The sequence below is a fragment of the Dipodomys spectabilis genome, unplaced genomic scaffold (genome assembly GCF_019054845.1).
Source record: "Dipodomys spectabilis isolate Male_0828 unplaced genomic scaffold, ASM1905484v1 ptg000085l, whole genome shotgun sequence".
NCBI classification, from domain to species: domain Eukaryota; kingdom Metazoa; phylum Chordata; class Mammalia; order Rodentia; family Heteromyidae; genus Dipodomys; species Dipodomys spectabilis.
The window spans coordinates 5,588,358-5,609,032 of NW_024870762.1; the positions used below are offsets into that span (position 1 = coordinate 5,588,358).

At 48.3% G+C, this 20,675-nt stretch overlaps 1 protein-coding gene and 1 non-coding gene across 5 annotated transcripts; both read left to right on the forward strand.

Annotated features, from left to right (window-relative positions):
* The first annotated feature begins 4,847 nt into the window (after positions 1–4,847).
* Positions 4,848–18,774, forward strand: LOC122111326 (saoe class I histocompatibility antigen, A alpha chain-like). 4 transcript variants are annotated; one of them, XM_042684114.1, is made up of 7 exons: positions 4,848–5,050; positions 5,347–5,616; positions 5,924–6,199; positions 6,698–6,973; positions 7,101–7,199; positions 9,327–9,372; positions 9,732–9,997. In XM_042684114.1, the coding sequence occupies exons 1-7, from the start codon at positions 4,978–4,980 to the stop codon at positions 9,757–9,759; spliced, it is 1,068 nt and encodes a 355-aa protein (XP_042540048.1). In that variant the 5' UTR covers positions 4,848–4,977; the 3' UTR covers positions 9,760–9,997. The 4 variants fall into 4 exon arrangements, 3 of the variants coding, with proteins under 3 accessions (XP_042540048.1, XP_042540049.1, XP_042540047.1); XR_006147997.1 differs by lacking the exons at positions 7,101–7,199; positions 9,327–9,372; positions 9,732–9,997 and adding exons at positions 15,733–15,740; positions 17,005–17,106; positions 18,147–18,192 and having other exon boundaries at positions 4,851–5,050; XM_042684113.1 differs by lacking the exons at positions 4,848–5,050; positions 5,347–5,616; positions 5,924–6,199; ... (2 more) ...; positions 9,327–9,372; positions 9,732–9,997 and adding exons at positions 14,361–14,607; positions 14,766–15,041; positions 15,412–15,687; ... (2 more) ...; positions 18,147–18,192; positions 18,623–18,774.
* LOC122111568 lies at positions 11,708–11,812 on the forward strand. Its single transcript, XR_006148019.1, has one exon. It is a non-coding gene; the product is annotated as a U6 spliceosomal RNA (small nuclear RNA).
* Positions 18,775–20,675: the final 1,901 nt, after the last annotated feature.

The window sequence follows — 20,675 nt, forward strand, 5'->3', positions numbered from 1 at the left end:
TGTAGCTCAAGTGGTAGAGTGCTCACCTTGAGCTGAAGAGCTGAGGGACAGCGCCCAGGCCAAGTTCAAGCCCCACAACCGACAAAAAAAACAAAACAAAAAAAATCTCAGCATCTAGGCCCTTGACTTCCAGCCCACTAACCTAAGAAGAAAAAATTCCAATTTTTTGTAAAGTTCCTTGGTATCCAGATGAACTATCCAGGGATATAAAATTAGTTTTCTCTATATGGAATAATGAATGTTAAGAAACCTTGAAGCTGGGGCTGGGAAGGTGGCTCAGTGGTAGAGCTGAAGAGCTCAGGGACATTTGCCCAGGCCCAGAGTTCAAGCCTCCCACTGACAAAAAAACAACAACAACAAAAAACGATACTGCCAGCAGCAGGATGCCTCAATGTCAGTAACAGAGTAACAGGACCATCCTCCAACATGGCATAGGAAATAAGTTCAGATCATCCTTTTTAAAATTTTATACTATTAATCTTGCTTTGTGTTTTCAGAAATGTCTACAGTCTTAATGTAGCTCAAAGGACTTTAGACTGTTTCTTTATTAATAATTTTTGTTGGTCATGAGGCTTGAACTCCATGTAGGTGCTCTACCACTTGAGCCACATTGCCATTTTTTATTTTCTGGTGGTTAATTGGAGATTAGAGTCTCACAGACTTTCCTGCCAAGTCTGGCTTTGAATCTCAATCCTCAAATCTCAGCCTCCTGAGTAGTTAGGATTACAGGTATAAGCACTTTGTTTGAAGCAGTCCCTGAGCTTTTTGCTCAAGGCTAGTGCTCTACTACTTAAGCCACAGCACCACTTCCAGCCTTTTTTTTTTTTTTTTGTAATTTATTGGAGTCTTATAGGTTGGGAATTTAGCTCACTGGTAGAGAATTTACCTGGCAAGTTCAAGGCCCAGGGTTCAGTCCTCATCTCAGAAAAAACATTGTTTGTTGGGTGCTAATGACTCTTGCCTATAATCCTACCTACTCAGGAAGCTGAGATCTGAGGATCATGGTTCAAAGCAGGCAGAAAAGTATGTAAAACTCTCATCTCCAATAAACTACTCAGAGAAAGCTGAAAGTTGGGCACATGGGCAGCAAAGATGGCGCTGAGAGGGCATTGAGTGGGCAGAGCCTGATTTGTTTACATTCAGTGGTGAACAGCTTAGTGGAAGCTTAGGTGCATGATAGGGTGTGACCTTTACAGTGATTGGTTGGTTCCTTTTCCTCCCCTCCCATGCCAGGAGGCCTTTTGCTTTAAAAAAAAAGTGCTTGCTATGTGCTAATAAACGAGTTCCTGCTTGACTTGACTCCCCACTGTGTCTTATTGTCTCCAGGGCTAAGGGAGGCTGGGTAACTGGCAAGGGGCTCACTTACCTTTCCGACCCCGTCTGTCTTCTGCGCGACAGAGAAAGACCCTACAGAAAGTGACACTGTGATTCAAGTGGTAGAGCACTTGAGCAAAAAGAAACTCAGGAGGACTGGGAAGGTGACTCAATGGTAGAGTTCCTGCATTGCATGCATGAGGCCCTGAGTTCGATTCTACAACACCACATAAGCAGAAAAAGCTGGAAGTGGTGCTGTGGCTCAATTTGGCAGAGTACTAGCCTTGAGCTGAAGAGCTGAGGGACAGAACCCAGGCCTAGAGTTCAGGCCCCATGACCAGCCCCCCAAAAAAGAAAAACTAAGGGACAATGCCTGAGTTCAAGCCCAGGGCCTGTAAAGAAAAAACAAAAATGTCTAATGGATACTTTCCTGCCCGGGCTGGCTTCAAACCATAAGCCTCAAATCTCAGCCTCTTGAGTAGTTAGGATTTAGGGCCTGATCCATTGGTACCTGGCTCTCTACTATCTTTCTCTTTTGAACTCTGCCTGGGCACCGTCCCTGAGCTTCTTTTGCTCAAGGCAAGCACTCTACCCATGAGCCACAGTGTCACTTTTGGCTTTTATGAGTTTATTGGAGATAGGAGTCTCACAGACTTTCTTGCCTCCAAACTGATCCTCAGATCTCAGCCTCCTCAGTAGTTAGGATTACAGGCATGAGCCACTGGTGCTTGGCTCTAGCATCTCATTCTTAGGATACATATTTATTGTTCTAATTGGTTTATGGGTATTCAGTTATCATAATTCATATTGCAATCCCTTCTATTAAGCAGCTATTGAAAGTCACATTAATTCAAATGGTCTGGGGCATAGTATAACTTTATATACATTTTACAAAGTTGCTCTTAATTTTATGGTCTCTTGTGATCTTGAAAAAGATCAGAAAAGATGAAGAACTAAAAGTAACATTTCAGAAAGGATCACAATAGGGGTAACTAGTCTTAAATTGGTCTCCATTTGGAGATAAAATACAGGTCTAGTAGCTGCTTGGAAAGTGAAATCAGAGAAATTACTAATGAAGAACCCCTCTGTGGCATTAGAGAATATATGCCTGTGTTTGAGATCCACTCACAAAAAAGCATTGTCTGACCATCTAGATTTAGTATAACAGGGTTAAAATAGAGAGGAATAGCAAAAGACTCCAATTCTTCTGTTTTATACATAGCTATAACTGTTCATCTGTTCTGTTCCTGATTTACTGAGACCTTTCTTAAGTATATTGCATATAGGAAAACAGTTTACTGTGATTATGCTGGATTATACTGGATTCAAGAATTCATTGGTGAGCTGGGTGCTGGTGGCTCACATCTGTAATCCTAGCTACTCAGAAGGCTGAGATGTGAAGATCAAGGTTCAAAGCCAGCCTGGGCAGGAAAGTCTGTGAGTCTCTTATCTCCAATAAGAAAATTGCAAGTGGCACTGCGGTCATTGGTGGGACCAACAGTGGTTTCCAGAGGAGAAGGGGAGGGGCTACAGTATTTTACCACATGGAAATTGTTTTTGTTCGTGGGGCTTGAATGCTGGGCAAGGGCCCTGTCTCTGAGCTCTTCAGCTCAAGGCTAGCACTCTACCACTTGAGCCACGGTGCCACTTCTGGTTTTCTGAGTGGTTTATTGGAGATGAGTCTCATAGACTTTTCCGGCCTGGGCTGGCTTTGAACCTCAATCCTCAGATCTCAGCCTCCTAAGTAGCTAGACTACAGGCATGAGCCACCGGCACCTGGCAGTAATTTCTTAAACTCAAGGCTATAAGATGGTGTGTGTGTGTGTGTGTGTGTGTGTGTGTGTGTGTGTGTGTGTGTGTGTGTGTGTGTGCAAGTACTGGCTTGAACTCAGTGCATTGCACTATTGCTTGGCATTTCTGCTCAAGGCTGGCACTCTTATGCCACATCTCCAGTTCTGGCTTAGTTTTTCCTCTATTTTTGCCAGTCTTGGAACTTGAACTCAGGGTCTGGGTGCCGTCCTTGAGCTTCTTTTGCTACAAGCCTAGCACTCTACTGCTTGAACCACAGCTCCACTTCCAGCTATGTTGGTAATTTACTGAAAATAAGAGTCTTGTGGGCTCCCCCATGGTATAACCCCTGCCCTGTTTTCACTGTATTTGATGTTGGTATAATTTGTGGAGGGGAAGGAAAAAAACAAATTGCTTAAATAGGGATACAGGTAGACCCATTGCACCAATGAGATGTACAAGATGTTATGTCAAAAATGAACTTTACAACTTTGGCGTGTGGGTGGTGGGGAGATGGGAAGGGGAAACAAAGGAGGAAGCTACAATGCTTGATAAGAAATGTACTCATTATCTTGCCCATGTAATTGTAACCCCTCTGTACAGTATTTTCACAATAAAAATTTTAAAAAAATAAAAAGAAATGCACTCACTGGGCTGGGAAGGTGGCTCAGCGGTAGAGTACTTGCTTTGCATGCATGAGGCCCTGGGTTCGATTCCTCAGCACCACATAAACAGAAAAAGCCGGAAGTGGTGCTGTGGCCCAAGTGGTAGAGTGCTAGCCTTAAACTGAAGAGATAAGGGACAGCACCCAGGCCCAGAGGTCAAGCACCATGACAAAAAAAAAAAAAATGCACTCATTACCTTGCCCATGTAATTGTAACTCCTCTGTGTGGTATTATTCACAATAAAGGGGAAAAAGAAGAGTCTTGTGGGGGCTGGGAAGGTCGCTCAGTGGTAGAGTGCTTGCCTCTCAAGCTGAGATTCCTCAGCTTCACATAAATGGAAAAAGTCGGAGTGGTGCTGCGGCTCAAGTGGTAGAGTGCTAGCCTTGCTTGAGCTGAAGAGTTGAGGGACAGTGCCCAGGCCCAGAGTTCAAGTCCCACGACCAACCAAAAAAAAAAAAAAAAGAGTCGTGGACTTTCTTGCCCTGGCTGGCTTCAAACCACCATCCTCAGATCTCAGCCTCCTGAGTAGTTAGGATTACATGTGTGAGCCACCAGCCCCTGCTCCAAAATTGTTTCTTCCAGATTAGACTCCTTGACCATTCAGTTTAGCAATCTGGCTGGGAATGTGGCTTAGTGCACACATGAAGCCCTGAGTTCAATTCCTCAGTACCACATAAACAGAAAAATCCAAAAGTGGTGTTGTGACTCAAGGGATAGAGTGCTAGCCTTGAGCAGAAAGCTCAGGGACAGTGCCTGAGTCCTGAGTTTAAGCCCCAGGATTGGGGGGGGGGGGGGAGGGGAGAGTCTAGCAATCTTTGCTGCTCTTTCTGATTATAAACAGAAAAGAAAATGTTTCTTACATCTCTCTGTTGGTTGCAGGTACGCTTTCTCTATGCTGAAAGAGAAACGAACTTTAGTCTCTCTACTGGGTTCCCAGCTAACTCTCTGATGTCAAACCCCTAACGGAGGGTGCTTTTTTCTAAAGACAAAGAGAACGCTGTCCAAGAAGCGCTGGCTGGGTCAGAGCAAAGTCCCAGGTCCTGAGCTTGGGTGGCACTCAGGGACTTGGAGCAGAGGGTGATTATCAGGAATGCGGAAGCCCAGGGCTGGGGACTTCTTCAGCTGGTAGCTCACTACACGTTGCCACGGTTCTAAGATACAAAGCCCCCCAAGGACCTGCAGGGACTCAGATTTTCCACAAATCTCAAAGATGGGCATAATGCCCATCTTTTCCCTCCTGTTGCTACTCTGGGGGGGCCTGGCCCCGAAGCAGACCTGGGCAGGTGAGTAGGGTGGGGAGACGAAGGACCCAGCTGGGAAAGGCCCCAGAGGTCTCCGCGATGGGGTGGGGCCCGGAAACGGAGCTCCACGGGTCGCCATTTGGGCTATAGCCTGTCCTGACTTCCCCCCAAGTTTTCCACACCCCTCTTTCCTCTCCTACTCATAACCCTTCTTGTCCGCCTTCCTTTTCCATCTCCTGAACCCTGCGACCCGTCCTTCTCTGCGGGTCGCATCAACCTGGGAACCCGGGAGTGTGTGGCGTGCGGGGCGCTGCGGGGCTCAGCGCTGCCGCCCGCAGGCTTCCACTCCTTGAAGTACTTGGACACCGCGGTGTCCCGGCCCGGCCGCGCGGACCCACACTTCATCACCATTGGCTACGTGGACGACACCCCGTTCGCGCGCTACGACAGCGAAGCCCCCAGCCCGAAGATGGAGCCGCGGGCGCCGTGGGTGGAGCCGGCGGGGACCCAGCATTGGGAGCAGCAGACGCAGTACTGCAAAGCCAACGCGCAGACTTTCCGGATTCAGCTGCGGACCCTGCTGGGCTACTACAACCAGAGCGGGGATGGTGAGTGAGCCAGGGCCCGGGTGGGCGGCCACCTCCCCACGCCCACCCCCAGTCCGGGCTCCACCGCTAGCCCCGGGGCTTTGATGCACCGGAAGGGGGGGGGGGCGGGGGGGGGGGAGGGAACGGCGAGAAATCCGATCCTGTTTAATTTTCAGTTTAACAGGAAATCACATGTTCGGGGCTGATTCTCAGGGGCGGGTCCAATCCTCGGGGGCGTGGCGGGGTTGATCCACAGGGCGGGGCGGGAGCGGGGCTGATCCTCGGGGGCGGGGCCGGGGGCGGGGCTGATCCTCGGGGGCGGGGCCAGGCTCTCACACCTACCAGAGGATCTGCGGCTGCGACGTGGGGCCCGACGGACGCTTCCTTCGCGGGTACCGAAGCGACGCCTACGATGGCGAGGATTTCATCTCTTTGAACGAAGACCTGAACACCTGGACCGCTTCGGACACCGTGGCTCAGATCACCCGGCGCAAGTGGGAGGCAACAGGTGAAGCAGAGCAAGAGAGAGCCTACCTGGAGAAAGAGTGCGTGAAGAGGCTCCTGAGATACCTGGAGAATGGGAAGGAGGCGCTAAAGCGCGCAGGTATGAGGGGCCACAGGGCAACTCTTCTGTCTTGCCCTGGGGAAGAGGCTCCTGTGTCTGGGATAGAGCTGGAATCCTGTCTGCCCCTCTTTTCCATGGGAACAACAACAACAAAAAAAAACACTTGGGTTTTCAGATCCAGTGCCAGAAAATGACTTAAGCAAAGGCTGTCTCTTCTCTCAGGATGAGCGCCAGTGGCTCACCCCTGTAATCCTAGCTACTCAGGAGGTTGAGATCTGAGAATAGAAATTCAAAGCTGAATTTCTCAGGGACCACTATGTCAGAATCAGGAGTACCTGCTCTCCTGGTCAAAAACATTGAGTCTTTTACCTTGGATTGGCTCACCCTGATTCCAGAACTTTTCTTGGATTTGATTAGCTCACATGCCCATGTGTTCTGCATTCATACCCCTGTTCCATTCTCAGGAGAGTCACTTGGGTGGTGCTGGAGTGGCTCAGGAAATGCAACTTTCCTGAATTTTCCATCACTTCCTCTCAGATCCCCCAGAGACAAATGTGACACACCACCCCACCTCTGACCATGAGGTTGCCCTGAAATGCTGGGCTAGGGGCTTCTACCCTTCGGAGATCACTCTGATCTGGCAACGGGATGGGGAAGACCAGACCCAGGAAATGGAGCTTGTGGAGACCAGACCTGCAGGAGATGGAAGCTTCCAGAAGTGGGCAGCTATAGTGGTGCCTTCTGGGGAGGAGCAGAGATACACATGCCATGTGCAGCATGAGGGGCTGCCTGAGCCCCTCACCCTGACATGGGGTAAGCAGGGGGACTGGGCACAGAGCACACGTGTGCTCAGAGACAGCAGGAGTTGTTACAAAGACCCTCATTAGAGTCAGAGCTGAGAAAAGGGGACAGGCCTTTTCACTTTCTCTTCTCTCCCTAGAACCACCTCCTAAGTACAAATTCCCTGTCACAGAAATTGTCCTTGTCTTGGTTCTCTTTGGATGTGTGGTGGCTGCTGCAGTGTGGAGGAAGAAAGCAGGTAGGGATGGGAAAGGATCTTTATTCATTTTGTTCGTGGGTGTGCATGCATGCAGGGTGTGTGTGTGTGTGTGTGTGTGTGTGTGTGTGTGTGTTCGTTCGTGTGTTCTTGTCCTGGAGTTTGAACTCAGGGTCTGAGCACTATCCTTCAGCATTTTTGTTCCAGGCTAGCATTCTACCACTTAAGTCACAGCTCCACTTTGTTTTTTTTTTTGGTGGCGAATCGGAGATAAGAGTCTCATAGACTTTCCTGCCTGGATTGGCTTTGAACTGTGATTCTCAGCTGCCCTGTGATTCTCAGCTGCCCTCTCCAGTAGCTAGAATATAAGCATGATCCACTAGCTCTTGGCCTTTAGTTTTATTCTTTTTTTTTTTTTTTGATCAGTCATGGGGCTTGAACTCCGGGCCTAAGCCCTGTCCCTCAGCTCTTTAGCACATGGTAAGCACTCCACTTTAGCCACAATGCCACTTCTGGTTTTCTGATAGTTAATTGGAGATAAGAGTCTTATGGACTTTCCTGCCCAGGCTGGCTTTGACCCATGATCCTTAGATCTCAGCCTTGTGAGTAACTAGGATTACAGGTGTGAGCTATCGGTGCCTGGCTAGTTGTTTTTTTTTTTGGGGGGGGGGAGGTCCCGTCGTGGGGGCCTGAACTCTGGGCCTGGGCGCTGTCCCTCAGCTCTTCAGCTCAAGGCTAGCACTCTACCACTTGAGCCACAGCACCACTTCCAGCTTTTTTTCTTTCTTTCTTTCTTTCTTTTTTTGGTTATGTGGTGCTGAGGAATGGAACCCAGGGCCTCCTGCATGCAAGGCAAGCACTCTACCACTGAGCCACCTTCCCAGCCCCACACCTGGCTAGTTTTATTCTTCCCCTTTTAAATGTGAACTCTGGCCAGGTACTGGTGGCTTATGTCTATGGTCTCAGGTATTGCAGAGGCTGAGATCTGAGGATTGAGGTGTGAAGCCAGCATATGCAAACAAATCTACCAGTCTTTAATTAGCAAAAAAGCTGGAAATGGAGTAGAGAACTAGCTGTGAGCAAGAAAAAGCTGAAGATCATCACTGGGCCCTGAGTTCAAGTCCCAGTACTTGAACACAGACACACCAGACACACACATCTATACACACAAAGTGAGTTCTGCCTCATTAATGGAAGGATCATCCACAGATACACAAGCTTCTCAGCCCGGGGCCCTCTGTCTGACTCTGGAAAGAAAATTGAAAGTTAAGGATAAATATGTCAACTTGATGGTGGCAGGCTTAGATTCTTAGAAGAGAGGCATGAGAGGGGCTGGGAAGGTGGCTCAGTGGTAGAACACTTGCCTTGCAAGCATGAGGCCCTGGGTTCGATTCCTCAGCACCACATAAGCAAAAATAAAAAAGCCAGAAGTGGCGCTGTGGCTCAAGTGGTAGAGTGCTAGCCTTGAGCTGAAGAGCTGAGGGACAGCACCCAGGCCCAGAGTTCAGGCCCCACGACTGGACCCAAAAAAAAAAAAAAAAAAAAAGAAGGGAGGCATGAGAATAAGTCTCTGCTAAGGAGAGAGCTTCAGAAGAACATTTGGTTCAATCCCTGCACATTTCCCTTCCTCCTGCCTTCTCATTCTGGGCCTGTCATAGTTCTGGAAATTTCCCCAGAGCTCAGTAATTCCATGGTTTGCCACAGAATTTTTTTTTCCCCTGGAAGGCAAAAAAATAAAAATAAAAAGTTTGGCACTTGATGGCTCATACCTATAATCCTAGCTACTTAGGAGGTTGAGATTTGAGGATTGCAGTTGGAAGCCAGCCCAGACAGGAAAGTCCTTGAGACTGGTATTTCCAATTAACTACCAAAAATACCTGAAGTGGAGCTGTGGCTCAAGTGGTAGAGTGTTAGCTTTGAGTACAAAAGCTCAGGGACAGTACCCACACCCTGAGTTCAAAGCCTCAGACCAGCACGCGCGTGCATGCATGTGTGCACACGCACACATACAAGGAGCTACATTCAGGATTCAAATCAAATCAGTATGGGCAGGTACATTGAGACTTGTGGGGTAGTGTAGATTCCCCGCCCCAAGGAAATCACCCCAGTCCATGCATCTTTAGCCTTGGGCTCTGAGCTATGAATATGCTTTATTCTTTTTTTCCACAGGTACTAACATTGTCCAGGACTCTGCTGCATCTCTCATGGGAAGAAGGTAAAACACAGTAGGGCTTGAATTGGAGGCAAAGAAGAGGGGATAGAGCCCAGGCCCAGAGTTCAATCCCCATAACACACTCACACACACACACACACACACACACAAATTATCTTTAAGTAATTGCACCCAGGAGTTGCTGTTTAACAAAGCAGTTTATGAATATAGTGCATCTTGATCAATGTCACCCCTTTCAATATTCTCACTCACCTCTCCCAATCCACCCCCTTCCCTACATTCTCACCCACCTCTCCCAATCCACCCCCTTCCCTAGAACTCTTTTAGTGAGTGATGGATTAGATAGAATGTAGCAATTATAGCAACTGCACTGAATTAGCTCATCCCTCTTTTGTTCCTAGTATTAAAGAGCTGCCTGTGTGGGACTGACACAAGATTAGTGCATGTCTCCGTGGTGATGTGAAGATTACTGGATTCTCTTTCTGCAAAGATGTCTGCATTCCTGTAGGCATAGTGTGAAGAAGTGGGGAGGCCAGGCCCCCCTTCCTACCAGGGCACTGTCCCCATACTGACCTGCCTTCTCCACAAACTTCTGTTCCTCATAGCTTTATGGTACATTGGGCTATAACATCTGACTCTACACTAAAAGTAAGAATCTAAATGTAAATTTGTTATTGTAAATCCTTAGTATGAGGGTTTGATGAGTTAATTTTAGAAGTTTCTTACTGTGACAGGTCCAGAATGAGAAGGCAGGAGGAAGGGAAATGTTCAGGGATTGAACCAAATGTTCTTCTGAAGGTCTCTCCTTAGCAGGGACTTATTCTCATGCCTCTCTTCTAAGAATCGAAGCCTGCCACCATCAAGTTGACATATTTATCCTTAACTTTCAATTTTCTTTCCAGTGTCAGACAGAGGGCCCCGGGCTGAGAAGCTTGTGTATCTGTGGATGATCCTTCCATTAATGAGGCAGAACTCACTTTGTGTGTATAGATGTGTGTGTCTGGTGTGTCTGTGTTCAAGTACTGGGACTTGAACTCAGGGCCCAGTGATGATCTTCAGCTTTTTCCTGCTCACAGCTAGTTCTCTACTCCATTTCCAGCTTTTTTGCTAATTAAAGACTGGTAGATTTGTTTGCATATGCTGGCTTCACACCTCAATCCTCAGATCTCAGCTTCTGCAATACCTGAGACCATAGACATAAGCCACCAGTACCTGGCCGGAGTTCACATTTAAAAGGGGAAGAATAAAACTAGCCAGGTGTGGGGCTGGGAAGGTGGCTCAGTGGTAGAGTGCTTGCCTTGCATGCAGGAGGCCCTGGGTTCGATTCCTCAGCACCACATAACCAAAAAAAAAAAAGAATGAAAGAAAGAAAGAAAAAAAGCTGGAAGTGGTGCTGTGGCTCAAGTGGTAGAGTGCTAGCCTTGAGCTGAAGAGCTGAGGGACAGCGCCCAGGCCCAGAGTTCAGGCCCCACGACCGGACCCCCCCCCCCCAAAAAAAAAAAGCTAAGGAGTAGCACCCAGGCCCTGAGTTCAAGACCCACAACTAAACAAACAAAAAGGCTCGGGGAGGACTGAGAATGTGGCTTAGTAGTAGAGTGTTTGCCCTGTGTGTATGAAGCCCTGGCTTCGATTCCTCAGTACCACAAAAACAGAAAAAGCTGGAAGTGGCACTGTGGTTCAAGTGGTACAGTGCTAGCCTTGAGCAAAAGAAGCCCAGACCCTGAGTTCAAGCCCCAGGATTGGCAACAAGAAAAAAAAAAAAAGATTTTATAAACAGATCAGAACTCTCAGAAAACATACAGGTTGGAACTTGGAGGTTTGGCTCAAGTGGTAGAGCATCAACCATTAGCAGAAAGAAGCTGAGTGGGAGACCCTGAGTTCAAGCCTCAGTAATGGCCCACATACACAAGAAAATGTGTAGGGAACATCTAACTTTCATCTGACAATCAGAGAAAAATGACAGGCCAGGCACCAGTGGCTCACTCCTGTAATCCTAGCTACTCAGGAGGCTGAGATCTGACGATCATAGTTCAAAGCCAGCCCAAGCAAGAAAGTCCATGAGACTCTTATCACCAATTAGCCACCAGAAAACTGGAAGTGGTTCTGTGGCCCAAGTGGTAGAGCACTTGCCTTGAGCTGAAGAGCACCCAGCCCCAGAATTCAAGCCCCGTGACTGACAAAAAAATAAATAAAATTAAATGACAGGTGAGCTTTTAAGATTTATATTGCTTGTATATTCTTTCCCCCAATAAAGTCCTTTTATAGTTGTGTGTGTGTGTGTGTGTGTGTGTAACAAATAAAAAATGGTGAACATTGCTACATTTGAAATAGACTGTTGTATCCCTTGCAGGGCCAAGAAGGAAAAAAAAATAACTATGTTCACTTCGGCAGCACATATACTAAAATTGGAGCGATATAGAGAAGAGTAGCATGGCCCTTGCTCAAGGATGACATGCAAATTAGTGAAGCATTCCATATTTTTAAAAAAAGGGGAGGGGGGCTGGGAAGGTGGCTCAGTGGTAAAGTGCTTTCCTTGCATGCATGAAGCATGGGTTCGATTCCTCAGCACCACTAAACAAAAAAAGCCCGAAGTGGAGCTGTAGCTCAAGTGGTAGAGCGCTAGCCTTGAGTTGAAGAGCTGAGGGACAGTGCCCAGGCCCAGAGTTCAAGCCCCACGACCGACCCCCACTCCCAAAAAAAATCTATAAGCAATTCATAAGTTTCAAATTTTCTTCCTTCTGAACATGGCTACAGTGACTCAAACCTTCAATTGTAGCTACTTGAGATGGTGTCACCAGCTACTGGAGAAGCACAATGGCTGGACACAGTGGCGAGCACCTCTTATCCCTATAACAAGGGAAGCTAAGTAGAAGATAGCCCAGACTTGCCCAGGCATAAAGTAAGACCTTTTCTCAAAAATAAGCAATGGGAAATGTGGCTGGAAGTATGGCTTGTACGGTAGAGCAACTACCTACCAACCTCTAGCAAGAAAACTTCCCCTGTGGGGCTGGGAAGGTGGCTCAGTGGTAGAGTGCTTGCCTTGCATGCATGAGGCCCTGGGTTCAATTCCTCAACACCACATAAGCAGAAAAAGCCAGAAGTGGTGCTGTGGCTCAAGTAGTAGAGCGCTAGCCTTGAGCTGAAGAGCTGGGGGACAGCGCTCAAACCCAGAGTTCAGACCCCATGACTGGCAAAAAAAAAGAAAAAAAAATTTCTCCTGCACAGTAGAATGAAACCAACCTGTCTGTCCTACTTCTGTGACCCATACCTTTGTCCAGAGTATCTACACTGTGTGCACTGCACTTTCCTTAGTTATATAGAACCCTACTTGGCTATCAAATCCACTGTCTCATATTGACTACTCCATTTACCTCAATAGATACTGTATCATCTCCTAGCATCCCACCAAGAGTATGGTACAATAATACATTTAAGATAGAGATAAAAACTACTCACGTAGGTTTTATCATAGTATATTTGTTATAGTTGCTCTATCTTAAATTAGTTTTTCTTACTTTGCCCTATTTATTAAAATTGAGTGTAGGTATATGTGCACATAGGAAAACATATATATATATATATAGAGAGAGAGAGAGAGAGTGTTCAGCACAATGCTGGGTTCAGGGTACACATGGGATTCTTGGAACATTTCTCCTCCCCTATTCATAACCCCAGGTAGGGTGAGGGGCTATTGCATTCTACTGTATTGAGGTAATTATTTTGGATTCATACAAACTCCATGTTATAGAATGAAGAAGTGGAGGTGTAGCTCAAGTGGTAGAGCACCAGTCTTGAGGGGAAAAGTTACACAAGAACATAAGGCCCTGAGTTCAAGCCCTAATAATGGTGCACACAAAAAATGAAGATCGTTATAAAAAATTTATTATTAAGTAGTTGTACAAAGAAGTGACAGTTCCATGTGTTACCTAGGAAAGGTCATTTTAAAACATCACCAACAGGGCTGGGAAGGTGGCTCAGTGGTAGAGCGCTTACCCTGCATGCATGAGGCCCTGGGTTTGATTCCTCAGCACCACATAAGAAAAAAGCCGGAAGTGGCACTGTGGCTCAAGTGGTAGAGCACTAGCCTTGAGCTGAAGAGCTGAGGGACAGCGCCCAGGCCCAGAGTTCAGGCCCCATGACCAGACCCCCAAAAAAATAAAAAATAAAACATCACCAACGGGCGGGGAAGGTGACTCAGTGGTAGAGTGCTTGCCTTGCATGCATGAGGCCCTGGGTTCGATTCCTTAGCACCACATAAGCAGAAAAAGCCAGAAGTGGCGCGGTGGCTCAAGTGGTAGAGTGCTAACCTTGAGCTGAAGAGCTGAGGAACAGTGCCCAGGCTCAGATATCAGTCCCCATAACCGACCAAAAAATAAAAATAAAAAATCACCAGCCAGGTGCTGTAGGCTCACCCCTGTAATCCTAGCTACTCAAGAGGCTGAGATCTGAGAATCACAGTTTGATAACCACCAGTTATCACTGTAACTCAAGTGATAGAGCACTAGAGCACTAGCCTTGAGTAGAGGATAGCACCCAGTCTCTGAGTTCAAGCCCCACAACTGACCAAAACAACAACAAAAAAAAACAACCCCAGAGTCACAAATCTATTATTGGGGACAGCCTAAGTTCAATGACATTTAGATACATTTGTATGAAGGGGTCAACTCCCTTCTTTTACAAATTAGATTTCCAGCCATTCAGGGTTTATCAATCTCTGTGGCTACTGCAGTTAATAAAGGGAAAAGTATCTTGGGGATCTTGTGGTGATTGTGGGCACAACTTCTAAAAGAGAAAGCCCTGCTTTCTGCATTCCTAGGCCAGCTCACTTTCTGATGTTGTATTCCCAGTGAAATGAACTTTCTTCTAGAGTCCTGAAGGACAGCTGGGGATTAGGAGTATGTATAGTTTAACAATCCAAACGAGACTAAGAGGCTGAGCCCTGCCTAGAGCTCTTTCCCCAGGTTTCCTCATATTGCCAGTTGGCCAGGAGTAAGGAAGGTGGATATGACCAAGATCCCTCTTTCCACGAGGGGAGGGGAGGAGATGGGGAAACCCCCATCTAGAAATTTCACTTCCTCTTTAGGCTGGGATACTCACGATGCAATACCAGGTCTCACTCCCATTGGTTATTACAGGAGTCAACCAGCGCTTCAGCGGTTCCAGTTCCCACGCACTTGCCAGGACTTTCCCCAGTCTTGAAGATGGGGGTGATGGCGCCACGGACACTCCTCCCCCTGCTGCTCTTGGGAGCCCTAGGTGTGACCGAGACCTGGGCTGGTGAGTGCGGAGTGGGGAGGGAAATGGCCTTTGCTGGGGCTGAGCTAGGGGGCCGTCAGACTCCTCACCTCGCCCATCCCGGCCCCCTCCTCCCCTCCGGCTCCGTCCACCCCGATCCCGGGGTCCCGCGCCGGGGCTCAGCCGCTCTCCGTCCCCAGGCTCACGCTCCCACTCCCTGCGGTATTTCGACACGCTGGTGTCCCGGCCCGGCCGCGGGGAGCCGCACTTCACCCTCGTGGGCTACGTGGACGACACGCCGTTCGTGCGCTTCGACAGCGACGCCGCGAGTCCGACGATGGAGCCGCGGGCGCCGTGGATGCATCTGGAGCCGCGCGAGTACCGGGAGCAGCAGACGCGGAACGTCCGGAGGCACGCGCAGACCTTCCGGATTCAGCTGCGGACCCTGCTGGGCTACTACAACCAGAGCCGGGACCGTGAGTGAGCCAGGGCCCGGGTGGGCGGCCACCTCCCCACGCCCAGCCCCACGCCCAGCCCCAGTCCGGGATCCACCGCTAGGCCCGGGGCTTTGGATGCTCCCCGGGGGGGGAGGGGTAACGGCGAGAAATCTGATCCTGTTTAATTTTCAGTTTAACAGGAAATCACATGTTCGGGGCTGATCCTCAGGGCGGGGCCAGGGGCGGGGCTGATCCTCGGGGGCGTGGCGAGGCTGATCCTCAGGGCGGGTCCAGGGGCGGGGCTGATCCTCGGGGGCGTGGCGAGGCTGATCCTCAGGGCGGGGCGGGAGCGGGGCTGATCCTCGGGGGCGGGGCCAGGGGCGGGGCTGATCCTCGGGGGCGGGGCCAGGCTCTCACACCTACCAGAGGATCTGCGGCTGCGACGTGGGGCCCGACGGACGCTTCCTTCGCGGGTACCGAACCGATGCCTACGATGGCGAGGATTTCATCTCTTTGAACGAAGACCTGAACACCTGGACCGCTTCGGACACCGTGGCTCAGATCACCCGGCGCAAGTGGGAGGCAACAGGTGAAACTGAACAAGAGAGAGCCTACCTGGAGAAGGAGTGCGTGAAGAGGCTCCTGAGATACCTGGAGAATGGGAAGGAGGCGCTAAAGCGCGCAGGTATGAGGGGCCACAGGGCAACTCTTCTGTCTTGCCCTGGGGAAGAGGCTCCTGTGTCTGGGATAGAGCTGGAATCCTGTCTGCCCCTCTTTTCCATGGGAACAAAAAAGAAACACTCTTGGGTTTTTAGATCAAGCATCAGAGTGACTTAGCCAGGGGCTCTCCCTTTCTCAAGACAATTAAGCTGTGTCAGGAACCAGGAGGTCAGAAATGGGGTGATGGATCACGGGTGTCTTTGAGGGTCATTTAAGAGGAAGAGGTGAAAATTTCAGTAATTTTGCGTTCTTCCTCGGCCACTCCATTCCAAGACAAGAACAGAAGGATGGAGGAGGGGGGAAAGGTGGCATACATGCACAACCCAACACTAGTATAAACATCCGAGTTAATTGAATCTTTAGAAAGTTCTAGAATCAGGATGAGCTAATCCAACGTAGCAGGATTACACCTGAAGCCTTGGCTCAAGTGGTAGGATGACAGCCTTGATTTTAAAAACCTAAAGGTTAGCACCCAGGCCCTGAATTTAAGCCTCAGAACCCCATGCACATAGAGTGTCTTTCTCTAGATGGAAGTAGGAAGGATCCATGAAATAACCCTTTGGCTCTATAGCTGATTGTGAACCTTGTTCCTCTTGGGTCTTGTTTTCTGACCCTCACTCAATTTGTCGCTGAGTTTCTCAGTGACCAATAGGTCAGAACCAGGTGTACCTATTCTCTTGGTTAAAGACATTGAGTCTCCTATTTTGGATTGGCTCATCCTGATTCTTGAACTTCCCAAAAAATAGGTTAACCCAGGTGTTTGTGGGTATATTACTGTCTCGGTTATACACACATCTCCCTCCCATTCTCCTTTTCTATTGTCAGGATGGAGTGGCCCAAGAAGGATGCACAATTCCTGAATTTTCCATTTCTTCCTCTCAGATCCCCCAAAGACATACGTGACCCACAACCCTATCTCTAACCATGAGGTCACCCTAAAGTGCTGGGCACTGGGCTTCTACCCTGCGGAGATCACTCTGATCTGGCAACGGGATGGGGAAGACCAGACCCAGGAAATGGAGCTTGTGGAGACCAGACCTGCAGGAGATGGAACCTTCCAGAAGTGGGCAGCTATAGTGGTGCCTTCTGGGGAGGAACAGAGATACACGTGCCATGTGCAGCATGAGGGGCTGCCTGAGCCCCTTATTGTGACATGGGGTAAGAAGAGGATGTGGGCACAGAGCTTGTGGTCAGAGAAGCAGGAGCCCTTCTGGGGACTTTATTAGGGTCATGCCTGGGAGCTGGGGGTCATTTTTTCTTCTCTTTCCTCTTCCTTTCCCAGAGCCCACCTCTAAGCTCTTCATCCTCAGCATGGGAACTGCCATTTTCCTGATTCCCTTTGGAGTTGTGGCGGCTGCTATAATGTATAAGAGGAAGAAAGCAGGTAGGAAGACACAGGGTCTTAGTTTTTTCCTTCCCACTCCTTTTAGAAGTGAGCCCTTCTCATTAATAGGAAACACCATCTACACATACACACACTCACTCAGCCTGGGGTCCTGTGTGCTGATTCTTACTCTGTGGGAAAGATCATGGAAAATGAAGGACAAATTTATTGCATTAGTGATGGTGGTGGTTTGGGGAACCTGATTCCTATCAGTGAGAGGAGAGCGTCTCTGCTCTAGAAGGGCAGTTGGTCTAGTCCCTCCTGCCTTCTGATCCTTTCCTGGGTCTGCAGTCAGTTATGGAAACTTCCCTGGAGCTCAGTAAATCTCTGATCTCTCACGGTTTTTTGTTTTGTTTTGTTTTTGTTTTTCATAGCTTAAAAAAAATTAATTGGGCTGGCAATATGGCTTAGTGGTAAAGTACTTGCCTGGCATGCATGAAGCTCTGGGTTCAATTCCTTAGTACCACATAAGCAGAAAAAGCTGGAAGTGGCACTGTGGTTCAAGTAGTAGAGTGCTAGACTTGACCAAAGAAACTCAGGGATGGGGCTGGGAAGGTGACTTAGTGGTAGAGTGGTTGCCTTGCATGCATGAAGCCCTGGGTTCAATTCCTCAGTACCACATAAACGGAAAAAGCTGGAAGTGGCACTGTGGCTCAAGTGATAGAGCACTAGCCTTGAGCTGAGGAATTGAGGGATAGCGCCCAGGCCCAGAATTCAATCCGCCCCCTCCTCTCCTCCCCACCCCCCACCCCCACCCCTACCCCCACCCCCACCCCCACCCCTATCCCCACCCCCCACTCCCACCGCCCTGCCAAAAAAAAAAAGAAGAAGCAGCTCAGGGACAGAGCCCAGGCTCTGAGTTTAAGCCCCAATGACTGGCAAATAAATAACAAGTAAATCATCAGTCTGGACAAGGAATCACTGAGACTTGTGGGGAAGTGAGCCAGAAGCCACTGGGCCACCTAGTCCCTATTCCCACCTTCAGTCACATTTTCTCTGGGCTCTGAGTACCTCATGCTATTTATTTTTTTCCATCTCAGGTACTGACAGTGCCCAGGGCTCAAATGAATCTCTTACAGCAAAAAGGTAAGACCCTGTAGAGCCTGATTTGGGGGCAAAGAAGAAGAGGACACAACTGGGTCCCCTCTTCTTTTGTGACAAGGAGTCAGAAAATTTAAACCTTGCCGGGCACCTGTGGCTAACACCTGTAATCCTAGCTTCTCAGGAGGCTGAGATCTGAGGATTGTGGTTCAAAGCCAGCCTGGGCAGGAAAAGTCCGTGAGACTCTTATCTCCAATAAACCACTCAAAACCAGAAGTGGCGCTGTGGCTCAAGTGGTTAGAGCGCTGGCCTTGAGCTGAAGAGCTGAGGGACAGCACTCAAGCCCAGAGTTCAAGCCCCATGACTGACAAAAAAATAAAATTTAAATTTAAACCTTTTAGTGAGTGAAGGGTTGGTCAGAATGCTGCCATTTTAGCAACTGCACTGAATTTTCTCATCCCTCTTTTGTTCCTAGTACTAAAGAGCTGCCTGTGTGGGACTGAGTGACACGTGATAAGTGCATGTCTCTCTGTGGTAACGTGAAAATTCCTGGATTGCCAGGCCCCAGTGGCTCACGCCTGTAATCCTAGCTACTCAGGAGGCTGAGATCTGAGGATTGTGGTTCAAAGCCAGCCCTGGAAGGAAACTCCCTGAGACTCTTATCTCCAATAAACTACTCAAAAAAGCTAGAGGTAGCTCTGTGGCTCAAGTGGTAGATCACTCATCTTGAGCAAAAGAAGCTCAGGGACAGTGCCCAGGCCCAGAGTTCAAGCTCCAGGACAGGATAAAAAAAAAAAATCCTGGTTTCTCTTTCTGTAAAGATGTCTGGGTGTGTTTTGCATTCTTAAAGGCATAGTGTAAAGAAGTGGGTAGGCTGGGAAGGCGGCTCAGTGGTAGAGTGCTTGCCTTGCTTGTATGAAGCCCTGGGTTCAGTTCCTTAGCACCACATAAGCAGAAAAAGCCGGAAGTAGCACTGTAGCTCAAGTGGTAGAGCGCTAGCCTTGAGCTGAAGAGTTCAGGCCCCATGACTGGCAAAAAAAAAAATCCAATCTGTGGGTCTCTCATTTCCAACTAACTACCAGAAAACTGCGTGGCACTGTGACTCAAAGTGGTAGAGCACTAGCCTGGAGCCAAAAAAAAACTCAGGGACAGCACCCAGGCCCTGAATTCAAACCCTAAGGCTGACAAAAATAAAATAATAGGTTCGGAATGTGGCTTAGTGGTAGAGTGCTTGCCTACATGCATGAAGCCCTGGGTTCCTCAGTACCACATAAACAGAAAAAGCTGGAAGTAGTGCTGTGGCTCAAGTGGTAGAGCACTAGCCTTGAACACAGAGAGGCTCAGGGACAGTGCCCAGACCCTGAGTTTAAGCTCTAGGACTAGCAAAAATAAGTAAATATAATATTAACAGAATTAGAATCTTTTTTTGCCCATCCTGGGGCTTGAACTCAAGGCCTAGCTACTGTCCTGAGCTGCTTTTGCTCAAGGCTAGTGTTAAGACCCATTTAGCCAAAGTAACTCCATTTTGTCCTGGCAGCCATTTGGTTTGTAAAATATAAGTAAGAGCTGATCTTGCACACACCTGTTGTGTGTGCAATAAGGGCAAGGCGACCCTGTCTGTAGGGGAACCAGAAAAAAAGAAAGAAAAACAATTTTCAAAACAGCCAGTTCCCAGAAACGAAGCCCCAAGAACAAAGTTGAGACAGGCCAGGTGGAGGCGTCCAATCAGTAAAAGCACATATGTAACACTTCTGTTATAACCAATGAGAGTAAAATTAGCTACATGCTTACAGTTAGTTTGTGATTTGCGTTTTGCCCTATAAAAGCTAGCCTGTAAGACTAGGTGGGGTCGCTCTCTCCATAGAGATGGTCCAGACCAGTCAGTTTGATTCTCAATCCTTGGTGTGAAATAAAGCTTTGCTTGACTTTTGCTTTGTATTGGCTCATTTCTTTTTTTTTTTTTTTTTTTTTTTTTGGGGGGGGGGGGGGGGTCCGGTCATGGGGCCTGAACTCTGGGCCTGGGCACTGTCCCTCAGCTCTTCAGCTCAAGGCTAGCGCTCTACCACCTGAGCCACAGTGCCACTTCCGGCCTTTTTTTTTTGCTTATGTGGTGCTGAGGAATCGAACCCAGGGCCTCAGGTATACAAGGTGAGCGCTCTACCACTGAGCCACCTTCCCAGCCCCTGGTCTCATTCTTTTAATCAAGGACCCTTATCAACTAACACTCTGCCACTTGATCCACAGCACCATTTCTGACTTTTTCTGTTTATGTGATACTGAAGAATTGAACCCAGGATTTCATGCATTAGCTAGGCAAGCACTCTTACCTCTAAGCCACATTCCCAGTCCCAGCACCATTATTTTTTACATACCATGTGCTTGCGCTTCAAAGACACTAGAGGGCTCCATGAACATGTTGAAACCACAAATGATATAAGGCTGTCAACAGTCCTTGTAAAACAGGACTTAGTCAAAATGCCCTTCACTAGACAAATTGCCTTTGTTAATGAAACTGTAACTTTATTTTA

Excerpts from the sequence above, each read along its gene's own strand:
- LOC122111326 (XM_042684113.1), top strand. The coding sequence starts at position 14,532 with ATGGGGGTGATGGCGCCACGGACACTCCTCCCCCTGCTGCTCTTGGGA. Across the intron at positions 16,881-17,004 it reads GCCCCTTATTGTGACATGGG|AGCCCACCTCTAAGCTCTTC; the intron begins GTAAGAAGAGGA and ends TTCCTTTCCCAG. Across the intron at positions 17,107-18,146 it reads GTATAAGAGGAAGAAAGCAG|GTACTGACAGTGCCCAGGGC; the intron begins GTAGGAAGACAC and ends TTTCCATCTCAG.